The 14,259-nt window shown below is 43.7% G+C and overlaps 1 protein-coding gene across 1 annotated transcript in view; it reads right to left on the bottom strand.

The window, feature by feature from the left end:
• PKDCC (protein kinase domain containing, cytoplasmic) overlaps positions 1-14,259 on the bottom strand; it is a 59,071-nt gene that overhangs the window by 12,827 nt on the left and 31,985 nt on the right. The window contains exons 4-5 of the mRNA XM_075267064.1: positions 12,330-12,409; positions 9,349-9,456 (exon numbers count right to left, since the gene is read on the bottom strand). Of these exons, the coding sequence (XP_075123165.1) occupies positions 9,349-9,456; positions 12,330-12,409 (188 nt within the window). The remainder of the gene's footprint in view (positions 1-9,348; positions 9,457-12,329; positions 12,410-14,259) is intronic.

The following is a 14,259-nucleotide window of genomic DNA, read 5'->3' on the forward strand; positions in this document are numbered from 1 at the left end:
CCAACGGCGCAGGCGTCGGAGGTGACGCCGCCAAAGAAAGACAAGGAAAGAAGGGGAGGATCCAGCAGAAGATGGAGGCGTCGCTGGAGCGTGTTCTCGAGCAGCAGTGGGGACGCCCCCATCGCATTTTCAGTGCTGGGGCCCGCCCCCATCGCTGTGAGAGAACTAATTTGCATACCAGTAAAAACCGGTATTTCTAAGGAACGGCACGGCGGAGATCACATCTAAAGGTAAGAGACGAATAGCCTTTCTAAAGGCTACTCCGACGTCTTATCCACAGAAAAAAGGGTTTTAATGGTAGAATCCCTTTAAAGGGTAAGTCCACTTTTGTAACATAATTTGTGATATTGTTCCAATTTATCTAAAATACAAAAAAATAAACTTTGGATAAAGTTTTAATTCTATAGGGAACCGGTCACTAGGTTTTTGGCCACAAAGTTACAACCATGTGGGTATACTCCTGGGGAATAATGTACTAGGCACCTCTGCCCATCTGGCACATGAAGTTTCATTGCGCATACGCAGATGCCTCGATTTCCTGGTCTGTGGGTTGTCAATTAAGCTAGAACTTCATGCCTCCTCAGGTGTACAGGACCGCCCACATGACTCTTCTGTACACAGAGAATGAGTTTAACAACATGGTGGTGGTTAAGTGGCCGTAAATCGAGTGACAGGTTTCCTTCCAAAATATCTTTCTATGTCTACTCATTTTGGGTGGAGTTGGATTCTGCAAAAGTTATCATCCATTTATGGAGCAGGAGTTGGGTTGTGAATCAGAGTCGGGCTGTGGGAAAATAGAGAAGTCAGAGTCGGCACAGGGGTTGGGGTTGGAAGTGGAGTCAGGCTGTGGAATAACAGAGGAGTCAGGCAGGAGTTGGGGTTGGAATTGGAGTCAGGCTGTGGAATAATAGAGGAGTCAGAGCAGGAGTTGGGGTAAGAATTGGAGTCAGGCTGTGGAATAATAGAGGAGTCAGAGCAGGAGTTGGGGTTGGTATCAGGCTGTGGAATAATAGAGGAGTTGGAGCAGGAGTTGGGGTTAGAATTGGAGTCAGGTTGTGGAATAATAGAGAATTCGGAGCAGGAGTTGGGGTTGGTATCAGGCTGTGGAATAATAGAGGAGTTGGAGCAGGAGTTGGGGTTAGAATTGGAGTCAGGTTGTGGAATAATAAAGGAGTCAGAGCAGGAGTTGGGGTTAGAATTGGAGTCAGGCTGTGGAATAATAAAGGAGTCGGGGCAGGAGTTGGGGTTGGAATTGGAGTCAGGCTGTGGAATAATAAAGGAGTCTGGGCAGGAGTTGTGGTGGAATTAGAGTCAGGTTGTGGAATAATAAGAGGATTCGGAGCAAGAGTTGGGGATAGAATTGGAGTCAGGTTGTGGAATAATAGAAGAGTTGGAGCAGGAGTTGGGGTTAGAATTGGAGTCAGGTTGTGGAATAATAGAGGATTCAGAGCAGGAGTTGGGGTTGGTATCAGGCTGTGGAATAATAGAGGAGTTGGAGCTGGAGTTGGGGTTAGAATTGGAGTCAGGCTGTGGCATAATAAAGGAGTTAGAGTTGGAGCAGGAGTTGGGGTTGGAATCTGAGTTGGGCTGTAGAAAAATAGAAGGATCAGAGTGAATGGTTTGGCCTACCTACTCCACAGTCCTAATGTATACAGCTCCTACGACCTATGTGTGTCCATAATTACAACCTACGAATAACTTCGATGTATAGGCTGATCTTGGCCACAACCAAAGTTTTCCAATCTGACATTTTCATCAGAATGACACTAGGTTCGCACTAGCGTTAGAGATTTCATTCTTCGGGTCGACTTGGGAACCCAAAAAATGGAAACCCTCTCCACTTATAAAGCGGACACCTGTGGAATCCCGGAAGACCCCATAGACTATAATGGGGTCTACCGGGTATCCACCTGGTTTCCACTAGAAATCGGCAGAGAGAAAAGTTCTGCTTGCAGGACATTTCTATCCACATATTTTAACTGGAATGGGGGACGGAGTCCCCAAGCGGTCGCCCAACGCCAGTGTGACCGCCGCCTGAATCTGACATGGACCATCATGATTGTTACTGTAAAGTTGTGGAACAATGGCCAAAATTGGCTGATTTTTATCCTATGTGTGAAGTTACAACAACCCTCGCCATCCATAACCCCCAACTGGTGGGCTCCATTTTTTTGCTCCTAAATTCTGGAGCCCCCATGGTTCTGATAAACCAAACCCACCACAAAACACTTCATAGACCTTTGTTATGTCTTGAACTCTTCTGCCCTTTAAATGGACCCAAAAATATCCTTCTGAATTGTTACCTATTGTAATATTTTGGAAAATTAGGTTTTAAAAAACCCGTAATAGAATAATATGTCTAGTCGTCACTTTCCGGGCTCAGTTTTCGGGTTAGTGTACAACATTAACCCTTTAAGTCTTTTTATGGGCGTCTCATAAAGTCTCCCACAGCCCCGCACTTTACCCAACCTTTGTTTTCTTAGGTTTAAATATAGAATTTCCGTTAATACGGATTTGTCTCTCGACCAAAAATGTCTTGTGATCAGATTTTCCTTCTTGTAAATGGCTGGAATTACCTTCAATCTGATTTTAATCATCCTTAATGACCAGTTATTTCAGCCCCAGCAAACCTGCCTGGATTTTACTACCAACTTTAGCTACCAACTGGAAGGACGCCTAACGCTCTCCTCCCGCCCTCCAGGTCACCGACCTCCAAAGCCGTATTGCATGCCACGAAGTGAAAGTTCACACTGTACTCGCCTTTCACGGCCGTGAACTTCTCTTGTCATAACATATAGTTATCGCACATCCGATGTTGTAAAAGTATAATGTCAATGTCCTTGCCATATTCTCTACTAGCACCACTGCAGCCCATAGGCTCCATTTTCAGACCCATTGACAAGCCGCAGTACCGCATGTCACCTAAACACAAGGGTGGCACTATTTCTGAAAATAAGTCATTCTAATCTCACAACTTCTTTAAGGTTTTGGATATAGTACACGCAGTGAGCTGACACTGTTTTCTGAAATTCACTTTCAGCTTATCTGTGTAGACTGGATCAGCTTCAGCAGAGTCAGCTTTTTATTACTAAGGATGCAGGTTATGTAAAAGGAAGTGTCCAGGATTACAAGGCTGCTTTCTACTAAAAACACTGCCACCATTTTCCACAGGTTGTGTTTGGTATTGCAGGTTATCCTCATTCACTGTAATGCTGAGCTGAAGATACAATCTATGAATAGGTCTGGTACAGATTGTAGAAGAAAGAATTTGGTCATCAATATGTGATTAGGGGGGGTCTGACACCAGGGATCCCCACCGATCAGGCCAGTGCATTTGCTGCATTGAATACCAGTGCGATATGTATCATAGAGGTTGTGCTTGGCATGGCAGCTCAGCCCCATTCACTTGAATAGGACTGAGCTACTGCCATACCAGCCCCAAGAAGAGACTGTAGTGTCATGTCACTTAAAACAGCTGATCAGAAGGGTTCTGGGTGCGTGACCCCCATAGATCACATATAGGGCACCCGGCTCATCACTATCTCAGACAGTTGGTAGAGCAGGGTGAAAATCTAGATGGGCCAGGGGTTCTCTAGCGCACCAGATCTACTATAACGCACCCAGAAAACTGGTATTATATCCCAAATCTATACCAGCCCCTGGCTACCGTAGATGTGGGACCAGGCCACCTATTAGTGCTAAAACAGACCAGAGCCTCTTAGCAGTGGCATAATTAAGAATGGCAGGGCCTCGTGGCAAACTTTTGACAAACCCCCCCCCCCGACCGAAGCAGAAGACTCCGACCGACTGACCTCCCGCCCCCACATTCCTGCATGCACTAGGATTATGCCCCATAGTGACCCCTGAACACAGTATTATACCCCATAGTGGCCCCTGCACACAGTATTATACCCCATAGTGGCCCCTGCACACAGTATTATGCCCCATAGTGGCCCCTGCACACAGTATTATCCCCCATAGTGGCCCCTGCACACAGTATTATCCCCCATAGTGGCCCCTGCACACAGTATTATGTCCCATAGTGGCTCCTGCACACAGTATTATTTGTTAGGAGTATTTAGGTTCTTTACTTTCTATTTTTCTTACCTGGGGAGTTTTTGGCTGCGCAGTGTCTGGGGTGGCATCCTGGCGCTGCGGGGTTGTCCTGTCGTGAGTATTGGTGCACACCTTCTGACTTGCACGTGCGCACTGATGGTAGGCAGCTTTATCTCCTGGTTGATTAGTCTGTCCTCCCATTTGCACCTGGGAGGAGTGGTCTCTACTCTGTATTTAAACCCATGCCTCCCATGGTTCTGTGCTGAGTGTCGCTTTTACTGAGCTAGGCCTTAGCAGGAGGAGTAGGTGGTGTTCTGGGATAGAGGAAGTTCCGTGGTTGGTTTTTTGGGAGGTTTGGGTGAACGAGTTGGTTTGTGTGTTTTCCCTTCTGTGTTCACCAATCCTCCCTCTGTGTATAATTGACTGTGTGAGTGAATTGCCTTATCCTTTGATTTCTACTCAGTTTCCCTGTGTTTGTTTCCTAGTGTAAGGTTCCTTCCCATATTGGTTTGGGGGAATCCTTTCCCACATGTTTCCTGTGTGCTGCTTGTGTTGTTAGTCAGTGCACACCCTTGTCAGTCCCTGTCAGTAGCAGCTTCACTTGTTCGTTAGGGGTGACCCCCTTTAGTCTCCAGTCCCTAGAGATCTTATAGGGCATTCCTTCTCCCACTTCCCTCTAGGCCTACGGAATCAGTGAGAGAGGAGCTGTCGGGGTCAGGTTTAGCCTGAGAACAGCCGACCCACACCCGAGAGGCAGGGACCGGGATAGCTAGTGGGAGTAGTGCAGGGCGAGATTCCCTACTGCTATCCCTTAGCCCCGTTGCAGCTACCTGGACTGACATAACAATTATCCCCCATAGTGGCCCCTGCACACAGTATTATCCCCCATAGTGGCCCCTGCACACAGTATTATCCCCCATAGTGGCCCCTGCACACAGTATTATGTCCCATAGTGGCCCCTGCACACAGTATTATGTCCCATAGTGGCCCCTGCACACAGTATTATGCCCCATAGTGGCCCCTGCACACAGTATTATCCCCCATAGTGGCCCCTGCACACAGTATTATGTCCCATAGTGGCCCCTGCACACAGTATTACAGTAACTTTTGACAAACCCCCCCCCCGACCGAAGCAGAAGACTCCGACCGACTGACCTCCCGCCCCCACATTCCTGCATGCACTAGGATTATGCCCCATAGTGACCCCTGAACACAGTATTATGCCCCATAGTGGCCCCTGCACACAGTATTATGCCCCATAGTGGCCCCTGCACACAGTATTATCCCCCATAGTGGCCCCTGCACACAGTATTATCCCCCATAGTGGCCCCTGCACACAGTATTATGTCCCATAGTGGCCCCTGCACACAGTATTATGCCCCATAGTGGCCCCTGCACACAGTATTATGCCCCATAGTGGCCCCTGCACACAGTATTATCCCCCATAGTGGACCCTGCACACAGTATTATCCCCCATAGTGGCCCCTGCACACAGTATTATGTCCCATAGTGGCCCCTGCACACAGTATTATGTCCCATAGTGGCCCCTGCACACAGTATTATGTCTTATAGTGGCCCCTCCATACAGTATTATCCCCCATAGTGGCCCCTGCACACAGTATGATGTCCCATAGTGGCCCCTGCACACAGTATTATGCCCCATAGTGGCCCATGCACACAGTATTATGTCCCATAGTGGCCCCTGCACACAGTATTATGCCCCATAGTGGCCCCTGAACACAATATTATCCCCCATAGTGGCCCCTGCACACAGTATTATGCCCCATAGTGGCTCCTGCACACAGTATTATCCCCCATAGTGGCCCCTGCACACAGTATTATATCCCCCATAGTGGCCCCTGCACACAGTATTATGTCCCATAGTGGCCCCTGCACACAGTATTATGCCCCATAGTGGCCCCTGCACACAGTATTATGCCCCATAGTGGCCCCTACACACAGTATTATGCCCCGTAGTGGCCCCTGCACACAGTATTATGTCCCATAGTGGCCCCTGCACACAGTATTATGCCCCATAGTGGCCCCTGTACACAGTATTATGCCCCATAGTGGCCCCTGCACACAGTATTATCCCCCATAGTGGCCCCTGCACACAGTATTATGCCCCGTAGTAGCCCCTGCACACAGTATTATGTCCCATAGTGGCCCCTGCACACAGTATTATGCCCCATAGTGGCCCCTGCACACAGTATTATGCCCCATTGTGGACACCCGTGAACCATTATTATACTTGGGGGGGGGGGGGGGCTTTTCAGACCCAACCCCTGAGTATAATAATCGGAGACCCAGGGGAGGATACAAACATAGAAAACACTGTTACTTACCTCTCCTGGCTACGGTGCAGTCCCTACTGATGTCGGCCATTTTCAATGACATACGGGACGTCACTTGGGCCGGGCCTGCATTGCGACGCATAAGGACACTGGCCCCAGGCATGTGACGTCAGACACATCACACAAGTAGGCCTGAAGCCTGCCTGGAGCCGGGAGAGGTAAGTAAATAGGGCCTATAATAAAACCAAAAAACGCAACACTACCCCAATAGTTACGCCCCCGCCTCTTAGTAACTCATGTCCGCCTGTCTGGGAATCCATTAAGACCAGCATAAGAATCACCAGTCTTAATAAATTCCCTAAAAACAAGCGTTTGTGTGAATATCGCCTAAGCCCTTGTCACTGGTCTCCCTCGCGCACATTATTTTACAGGTATTAAAATTCCATCTATAAAACTAAACGCCATTAGGCGCGGGGAATAAAAATAGCAAAAAAATCCTGGACCGGGGATGTAAAAGCTGCGCTATTGTGCTTGGCAGGTCAATGTCTTATTACAAAGGAAAAACTAACAATAGTCTTCCAAGTCCTGGGCGCTGGTTACTTGGAGGAGCGGCCGCTGAGTACAGTGCGCCCGCACCGCCGCCGCTGTAACAAGGCTCCGAGTACATTACAATTTAAAGCCTATAAATGTTTTACAACTCAAACATTTTTAAAGCTTAAGACCTCCATTTTTTTGTAACCCGATCAGGGTTCACCTTGTTAAAGCTGCTTTTATGTGAACGCTGGGCTTCGCATGCTGTTTCACTGGATTTTCGGAGTAATTGTTAATATCATTTTTCACACTTGGTGTTGTTCAAAGAAATCGCTTTTTTCCTATCGAAAACAGTGGGGTGACGCGTGAAGGGCGACCGCTCCATATGTTACACCACTGCCTGTTTTTTTTTTTCTTTCCTCCTTTGGTATATGCCGGATTGGGAAGGCTCGCGGGGGGAGAAGGCGCCCATTAAAAGACATGTGTGCTCTTACTACAAGAAGTTTCATTTCCTTGGTTTACAATTATTACCTTGTATTACCGGGCCCCAATGTGGAATCTTTATCAGGGTCCCCGGCACTCATCGGTGCAAACGTTTTAGGCACACATGTAAATAAATAACGCAAACAATGAAAGAGAAATGTAAAGCGCATCAATATTCGGTGTGACCTTTGCCCTTTGCCTTCCATCAGTTCTTCTCGGTACTTGCAGACAGTTTTTGGCAGAACTGGGCAGGCAGGTTGTTCCCGCCGCCATCTTGGAGAACTAAGCACAGACCTTCTGTGGATGTTGCTTGCTCCAATCCGTCTGTCTCTTCATGTCACCCCAGACAGACTGGATGATGATGAGATCAGAGCTATATCTATGGAGGCCGGATCATCACTTCCAGGACATTTAGAATTTCAGAATATAATGCTAATTTAAGCCTAAATCTAAGAAAATTCCACACGGGCAATATTAGGTGCAGCTGCTACAAAATGTATGTATCATTTGAATTTTTTTTTTAGATTTTAATTTTTGCTATCATTTTATTTATTAATTATATATACATTATTTTTGCACTGTCCCTATTTTTTATTACTGCATTACAGTGTATTTTGTATTTTTTCCATATTTTTTATTGTATTACGGTATACTTTATATTTCTTCACAATCCCTGTTTCTTTATTATTACGTTACAGTATACTTTATATTTTTTCATTTCATTTTTATTACATTACAGTATATTTATTGTATTTTTTTACAGTCCTTATTTTTATTAAATTACAGTATAGCTTAGAATTTTTCACAGTTTATTTTTATTACATTACAGCATACTTTATATTTTTTCCACAGTTCATTTTTATTACATGGCAGTACACTTATTTTTCAACGTCCTCATTTTTTTTTTATTGCAGTACAGTATACTTTACATTTTTTTTCTCTGTCCTATATTACATTACATTATATGTTACGTTTTTTTGTAATTTTTTTTATTACATTGCAGTATGCTTTATATTTTCACAGTTTTTCTTAAATTAAATTACAGTATATTTTATCTTTTTTTTTTCTGTCCCTATTTTTTATTATATTATAGTATACTTTATATTTTTTTCAGTCCTTATTTTTTTATTACACTACAGAATACTTTATTTCTTCCCAGATTTTTTCAAATTAAATTAGAGTATACTTTATAATTTTTTCTGTCCCTATTTTTTATTATATTATAGTGTACTTGATATTTTTTGTCCTTATTTTTTATTAGTTTAGAATGTACTTTATATTATCTGATAGTCCCTATATTTATTACAGTACAGTACACTTAATATTGTCTGATAGTCCCTATATTTATTATATTACAGTATACTTTATATTATTTGATAGTCCCTATATTTATTACATGACAGTATGCTTATATTATTTGATAGTCACTATATTTATTATATTGCAGTATATTTTATATTATTTGATAGTCCCTATATTTATTATATTACAATATACTTTATATTATTTGATAGTCCCTATATTTATTACATGACAGTATACTTTATAGTATTTGATAGTCCCTATATTTATTTCACTACAGTATGCTTGTATTATTTGATGGTCCCTATATTTATTATATTACAGTATACGTTATATTATTTGATAGTCCCTATATTTATTACACTACAGTATACTTTATATTATTAGATAGTCCCTATATTTATTACACTACAGTATACTTTATATTATCTGATAGTCCCTATATTTATTACATTACAGTATACTGCGCCTTACTTTTTTTACATTCCCTATTTTTTAAGATGTCATTTATAACTTAAATTCCCCTACCGCAGTCCTAATAGACTGAACACACATATAGCACCAGCCTGTACTATCAGAGCTCTCTACAGAGGAATGCCGGTATTATTTTAGCCATGGCAGACATGATTACACGGCGATGACAGCCGTCACTCAGTAGACAATGAGATGAGTAAATACTTACCCGCTTTAGGTACATGTGTAACATTTGACAGGTATAAGCCGCTCTTGTATAAGTAAAGGACCTTGTCAAACTGTGCAGCAGTTTCATCGATGCCCCAGCGCAGTTCTCCTAAATAATAATAAAAAGAGTCAATTTTACATGAACCTTTTGTTTCTGAGTCTTTAATATTGGGGTTGTCTGGATATTTAAAAAAAAAATTGAAATTTTGGGGGTGGACATATTAATACTGGGTAGGCACCTCATTGGTTCAGCATTTCAAGATCATATGAGGTTATCTAAGTAAAAATGCTGAAACATATTTGCCAAAAAAAATGGTCCTGGTCCTCTTCATCTGTCTCCGGTTCCAGCACTTCATCAATGATATCTGTGGTCCCCAACATGACTGTTGCATCCAATGAATGCCCAGAATTTCTGTACCAATGAAGTACCTGTCTGCGTCATGGGACTGCCAAGGGCAGTGGTTGGCTGCAGTAGCTACGTACAGGGCCATTGAGGTCATCACTTGGGTTTTGGAACAGGACATAGGTAGAGAGGTCTGGAGACCAACTGGTGGGATGGTGGCTATGTTCTGCTTAGGGTTGAGTGATTGGGATCGGAAAAGATCGGATTCTGATCGACAACCAAGTAAATTTCACGATCGTGATCGGAATTCCGATCCTGATCTTTTCCAGCGGGATCGAGGTCGGAGGTTATCTCAAGATCGGCTCAACCCTAAAGGTGACTTTTCCCATAGAGAAGCATTGACTAGGGTTGAGTGATCGGGATTGGAAAAGATCGGATTCCGATCGGCGATCGAGCAAATTTCACGATCAGGATCAGCTGGAAAATGATCGGAAATCAGATTTTAGAATCGATCCTGAAATCTCAAGATCGGCTCAACCTAGTTCTGCAAATTTTTTTTTTGCCCAGAAAACCCCTTTAGGCTGTGGCCCCACGTGGCAAAAAGGTAGGAAGGGTCAGAGCACTGAGGATCATGGCTACTTCACTGAATCATCTACTCAGTGGTGGGACTGAAGTTCCTTAGGCCCAACCAACCCTAGTTAATAGGCCATAATACTCTTAGAGCCTTGGCCCACTGGAGGATCCTTGATATTCTAGTGGGCCACCATGAATAGTCCACAAAGCTATGGTAGGGTATTCATCCTTGTGCAACATAATCCGTAGTGCAGAATCTATAACTATTGCCCATCTGTTACATCTTATTATTGCTAAACAAAATGATTGTGACTTGTTAAAAAGATGATTTTTCCTTTATTTAGGGTACATGGCCCTCAAAATAAATAGTGATGCTACAATTGTAGGGCTTGGCTAAACTAGTAAAAATATATGGCTAAATATACTCTACTTGAGAGGGATGCATTTAGGTTCACTCCTCCAAGTTCCATCCAAATTGTATAGCCATTATTAAGAGAAAATATATACACAGATTGTGGACAACGAGGGTAATAGTGTTACCTCCCTCCCTCTATAGGTATCCCTCTATAGGTATCCCCAATATCTAAATGACAATCTGTGTGTCCAGCACTGCTTGAAGCGTCCGCAGTGTAAATACAACCTATCCGCATCAATACAGACCGAGGATCGTCTGGACACAGCTGTGCATATGGGAACTGATAGACGTATCATAAGGACGAGGACTAGTTAGCTACACTCCATCCCGTACGGTCATATCATAGCCCCCCTGCCAGTGTTCAATGTCCTGTCTTTACCATCCAGCTACTGGGTCCATATATAGTCTGATAGGGTCGGTCAAAGGTAAGTATATCCTCCTATCTGATATTGGGAGTCTCTGCATAAAGTCATCCACCTACGTAAAAGTATTCCTTCCTTTTTAACCCTACGCGTTTCGCCTCTCTATCATGGCTCATCAGGGGTATTGCTGGTGGGATATTTCAATTGCATGACCTAATTTCTCCCTAGTGATTAGGGCAAACAGGCGACCACCGTCTAGTGACGCCGCACTGATGCCCTGTTCGGTGTATGTTGACCGCCCGGTCAACATACACCGAACAGGGCATCAGTGCGGCGTCACTAGACGGTGGTCGCCTGTTTGCCCTAATCACTAGGGAGAAATTAGGTCATGCAATTGAAATATCCCACCAGCAATACCCCTGATGAGCCATGATAGAGAGGCGAAACGCGTAGGGTTAAAAAGGAAGGAATACTTTTACGTAGGTGGATGACTTTATGCAGAGACTCCCAATATCAGATAGGAGGATATACTTACCTTTGACCGACCCTATCAGACTATATATGGACCCAGTAGCTGGATGGTAAAGACAGGACATTGAACACTGGCAGGGGGGCTATGATATGACCGTACGGGATGGAGTGTAGCTAACTAGTCCTCGTCCTTATGATACGTCTATCAGTTCCCATATGCACAGCTGTGTCCAGACGATCCTCGGTCTGTATTGATGCGGATAGGTTGTATTTACACTGCGGACGCTTCAAGCAGTGCTGGACACACAGATTGTCATTTAGATATTGGGGATACCTATAGAGGGATACCTATAGAGGGAGGGAGGTAACACTATTACCCTCGTTGTCCACAATCTGTGTATATATTTTCTCTTAATAATGGCTATACAATTTGGATGGAACTTGGAGGAGTGAACCTAAATGCATCCCTCTCAAGTAGAGTATATTTAGCCATATATTTTTACTAGTTTAGCCAAGCGCTACAATTGTAGCATCACTATTTATTTTGAGGGCCATGTACCCTAAATAAAGGAAAAATCATCTTTTTAACAAGTCACAATCATTTTGTTTAGTGTTAGTATTTGTGATTTTACACCACTAGTATACTTAGGGTGGTAGTTGTTTTTCTACATCTTATTATTGCTATACAGCGTGCATGGTTTGCCCTTACACCCAAGCCATTCTTTACAAGAGACGACCCCCAAGTTTACGAATGGCACATGGTAAATTGGGGCCAAGTTACCAATTTTGCAGAGTGTACACCACTGTCTGACACTTACCTGTTGCATTAACTATAACATCCAGCAACGGCCTGAGGGAATGCGGTGCACTGTGCGGAAGGAGGTAAGTAAAGAAAAACCTAAAAAAAAAATTAAAAAATCCATTTTTAATAAAGGGAAAATATGTTATACAGGTTTACAACTCACAACTAAACCATTCACAATAAAATTCCAACCAGCAGTAAATGGCTAAACTTTTCAGGAAACGTAGTCGTATATCATAATGAGAAAAAAATCCATAAGTGACCGTAACCCAGCAGTCTGCCATAGCAAAAACAAGGCCGGCTAGACACAAAGCTGCCTTGTAATCACCTGTGAAGGCCCCATTAACACAGCAGCTTGCTCTGGAGCTTAGAGGATTGTGGCTATTTGTAAGGATGTCTGGTACTTGGATAAAATTTATGGCACTAGTATCACCGATGGAAGACGTCTACATTTTTGGGTGTGTTCCATGACTATTCGAGCGGCTAGGACCAGAAAACTTGGAAAAGGAATTGGAAATTGTAGCAAACACAAGTATATAAAATATAAATCAAAAAACAAAGAGATTTCATACACGTAAATATCACGGTTTATGGGTTTTTCGGGCCTATGAAATTTTTTGTGTGAATGGTAGCTTGAGCGGGAGAGGGGGTAACGTGAATTTTGTTGAAAAATGTAAATGGCCCAAAATGTAAAAATAATAAAAAAAATCTTGTATAATGTACTGAAATTAGGAATTCTTCATTTTCCCAAACCGCTTCGCTTCTTTCTCTCCACCTCTTATTGCTTCCTGCAGATGATGAGGGGTCTTTAATAGAGATGAGCGAGTAGTACTTGATCGAGTAGGTATTCGATTGAATACTACGGTATTCGAAATACTCGTACTCGATCGAGTACCACTCGCTATTCGAATGGAAAAGTTTGATGCAGAACCAGCATTGATTGGCCGAATGCTATACAGTCGGGCAATCAACGCTGGTTCTTCTCCTACCTTTAGAAGTCTTCTCCGTGCAGCTTCCCCGCGGCGTCTTCCGGCTCTGAATTCACTCTGCCAGGCATCAGGCCTGGGCAGAGCCTACTGCGCATGACACCGCGGGGACGCTGCAAGGAGAACACTTCTGGTAGAATCCAGCCCGACCCTCACTCGTGGACTTTGATCGAACGTTGCCTACCCCTGAAACGAGCATTTTCCCCCCATAGACTATAATAGGGTTCGATATTCGATTCGAGTAGTCGAATATTGAGGGGCTACTCGAAACGAATATCGAATATCGAACATTTTATTGTTCACTCATCTCTAGTCTTTAACACAGATGACACCACTTGAAAGGAATGACTATCAGTCGACCCACCTGTCATGGGTCATCACTAGAGATGGGTGATCCTCCCAAGATTCGTTTCGTTTTGGGTAGCTCAGGTCCCTGATTTGTTTCGGGTAATCACGGGCGTATTACATCCCAGAGGAGACCAAGAGAGAGCGTTGGACGCTCTATCTGCCCATGTGAACATAGTAATCCAATGACAAACCCCTGAGGCTGCCATTTTAGTTCATCTGAGACAAATCTTCAATTATTCAGTTTCAATAAAAACTAAACAATTTGTAATAATAATCGGGTCAAACCCAGCTTGGAACGAATCAGTTCACCCATCTCTTGTAACCACTATGGAGACTAGGTTGACTCTTAAATGGGTAGGTCACAAATTTTTATTGATGGTCTAGCCCTGGGGTAGGGAACGTACGGCTCCCCAGCTGTTGCAAAACTACAACTCCCTGTATGCATACTTGCTCTGCTGTTCTTGGAACTCCCATGGAAGTGAATGGAACACGTTGGGAGTTGTAGGTTTCACAGCAGCTGGAGAGCCGAAAGTTCCCCATCCCTGGTCTAGCCTAAGGATTGGTGGACAGGTGGCCCCAACATGGATCAGTTGTGCGAGACCACTTCCAATG

This window comes from Leptodactylus fuscus, chromosome 3 (assembly GCF_031893055.1).
Source record: "Leptodactylus fuscus isolate aLepFus1 chromosome 3, aLepFus1.hap2, whole genome shotgun sequence".
In the NCBI taxonomy this organism is placed as follows: domain Eukaryota; kingdom Metazoa; phylum Chordata; class Amphibia; order Anura; family Leptodactylidae; genus Leptodactylus; species Leptodactylus fuscus.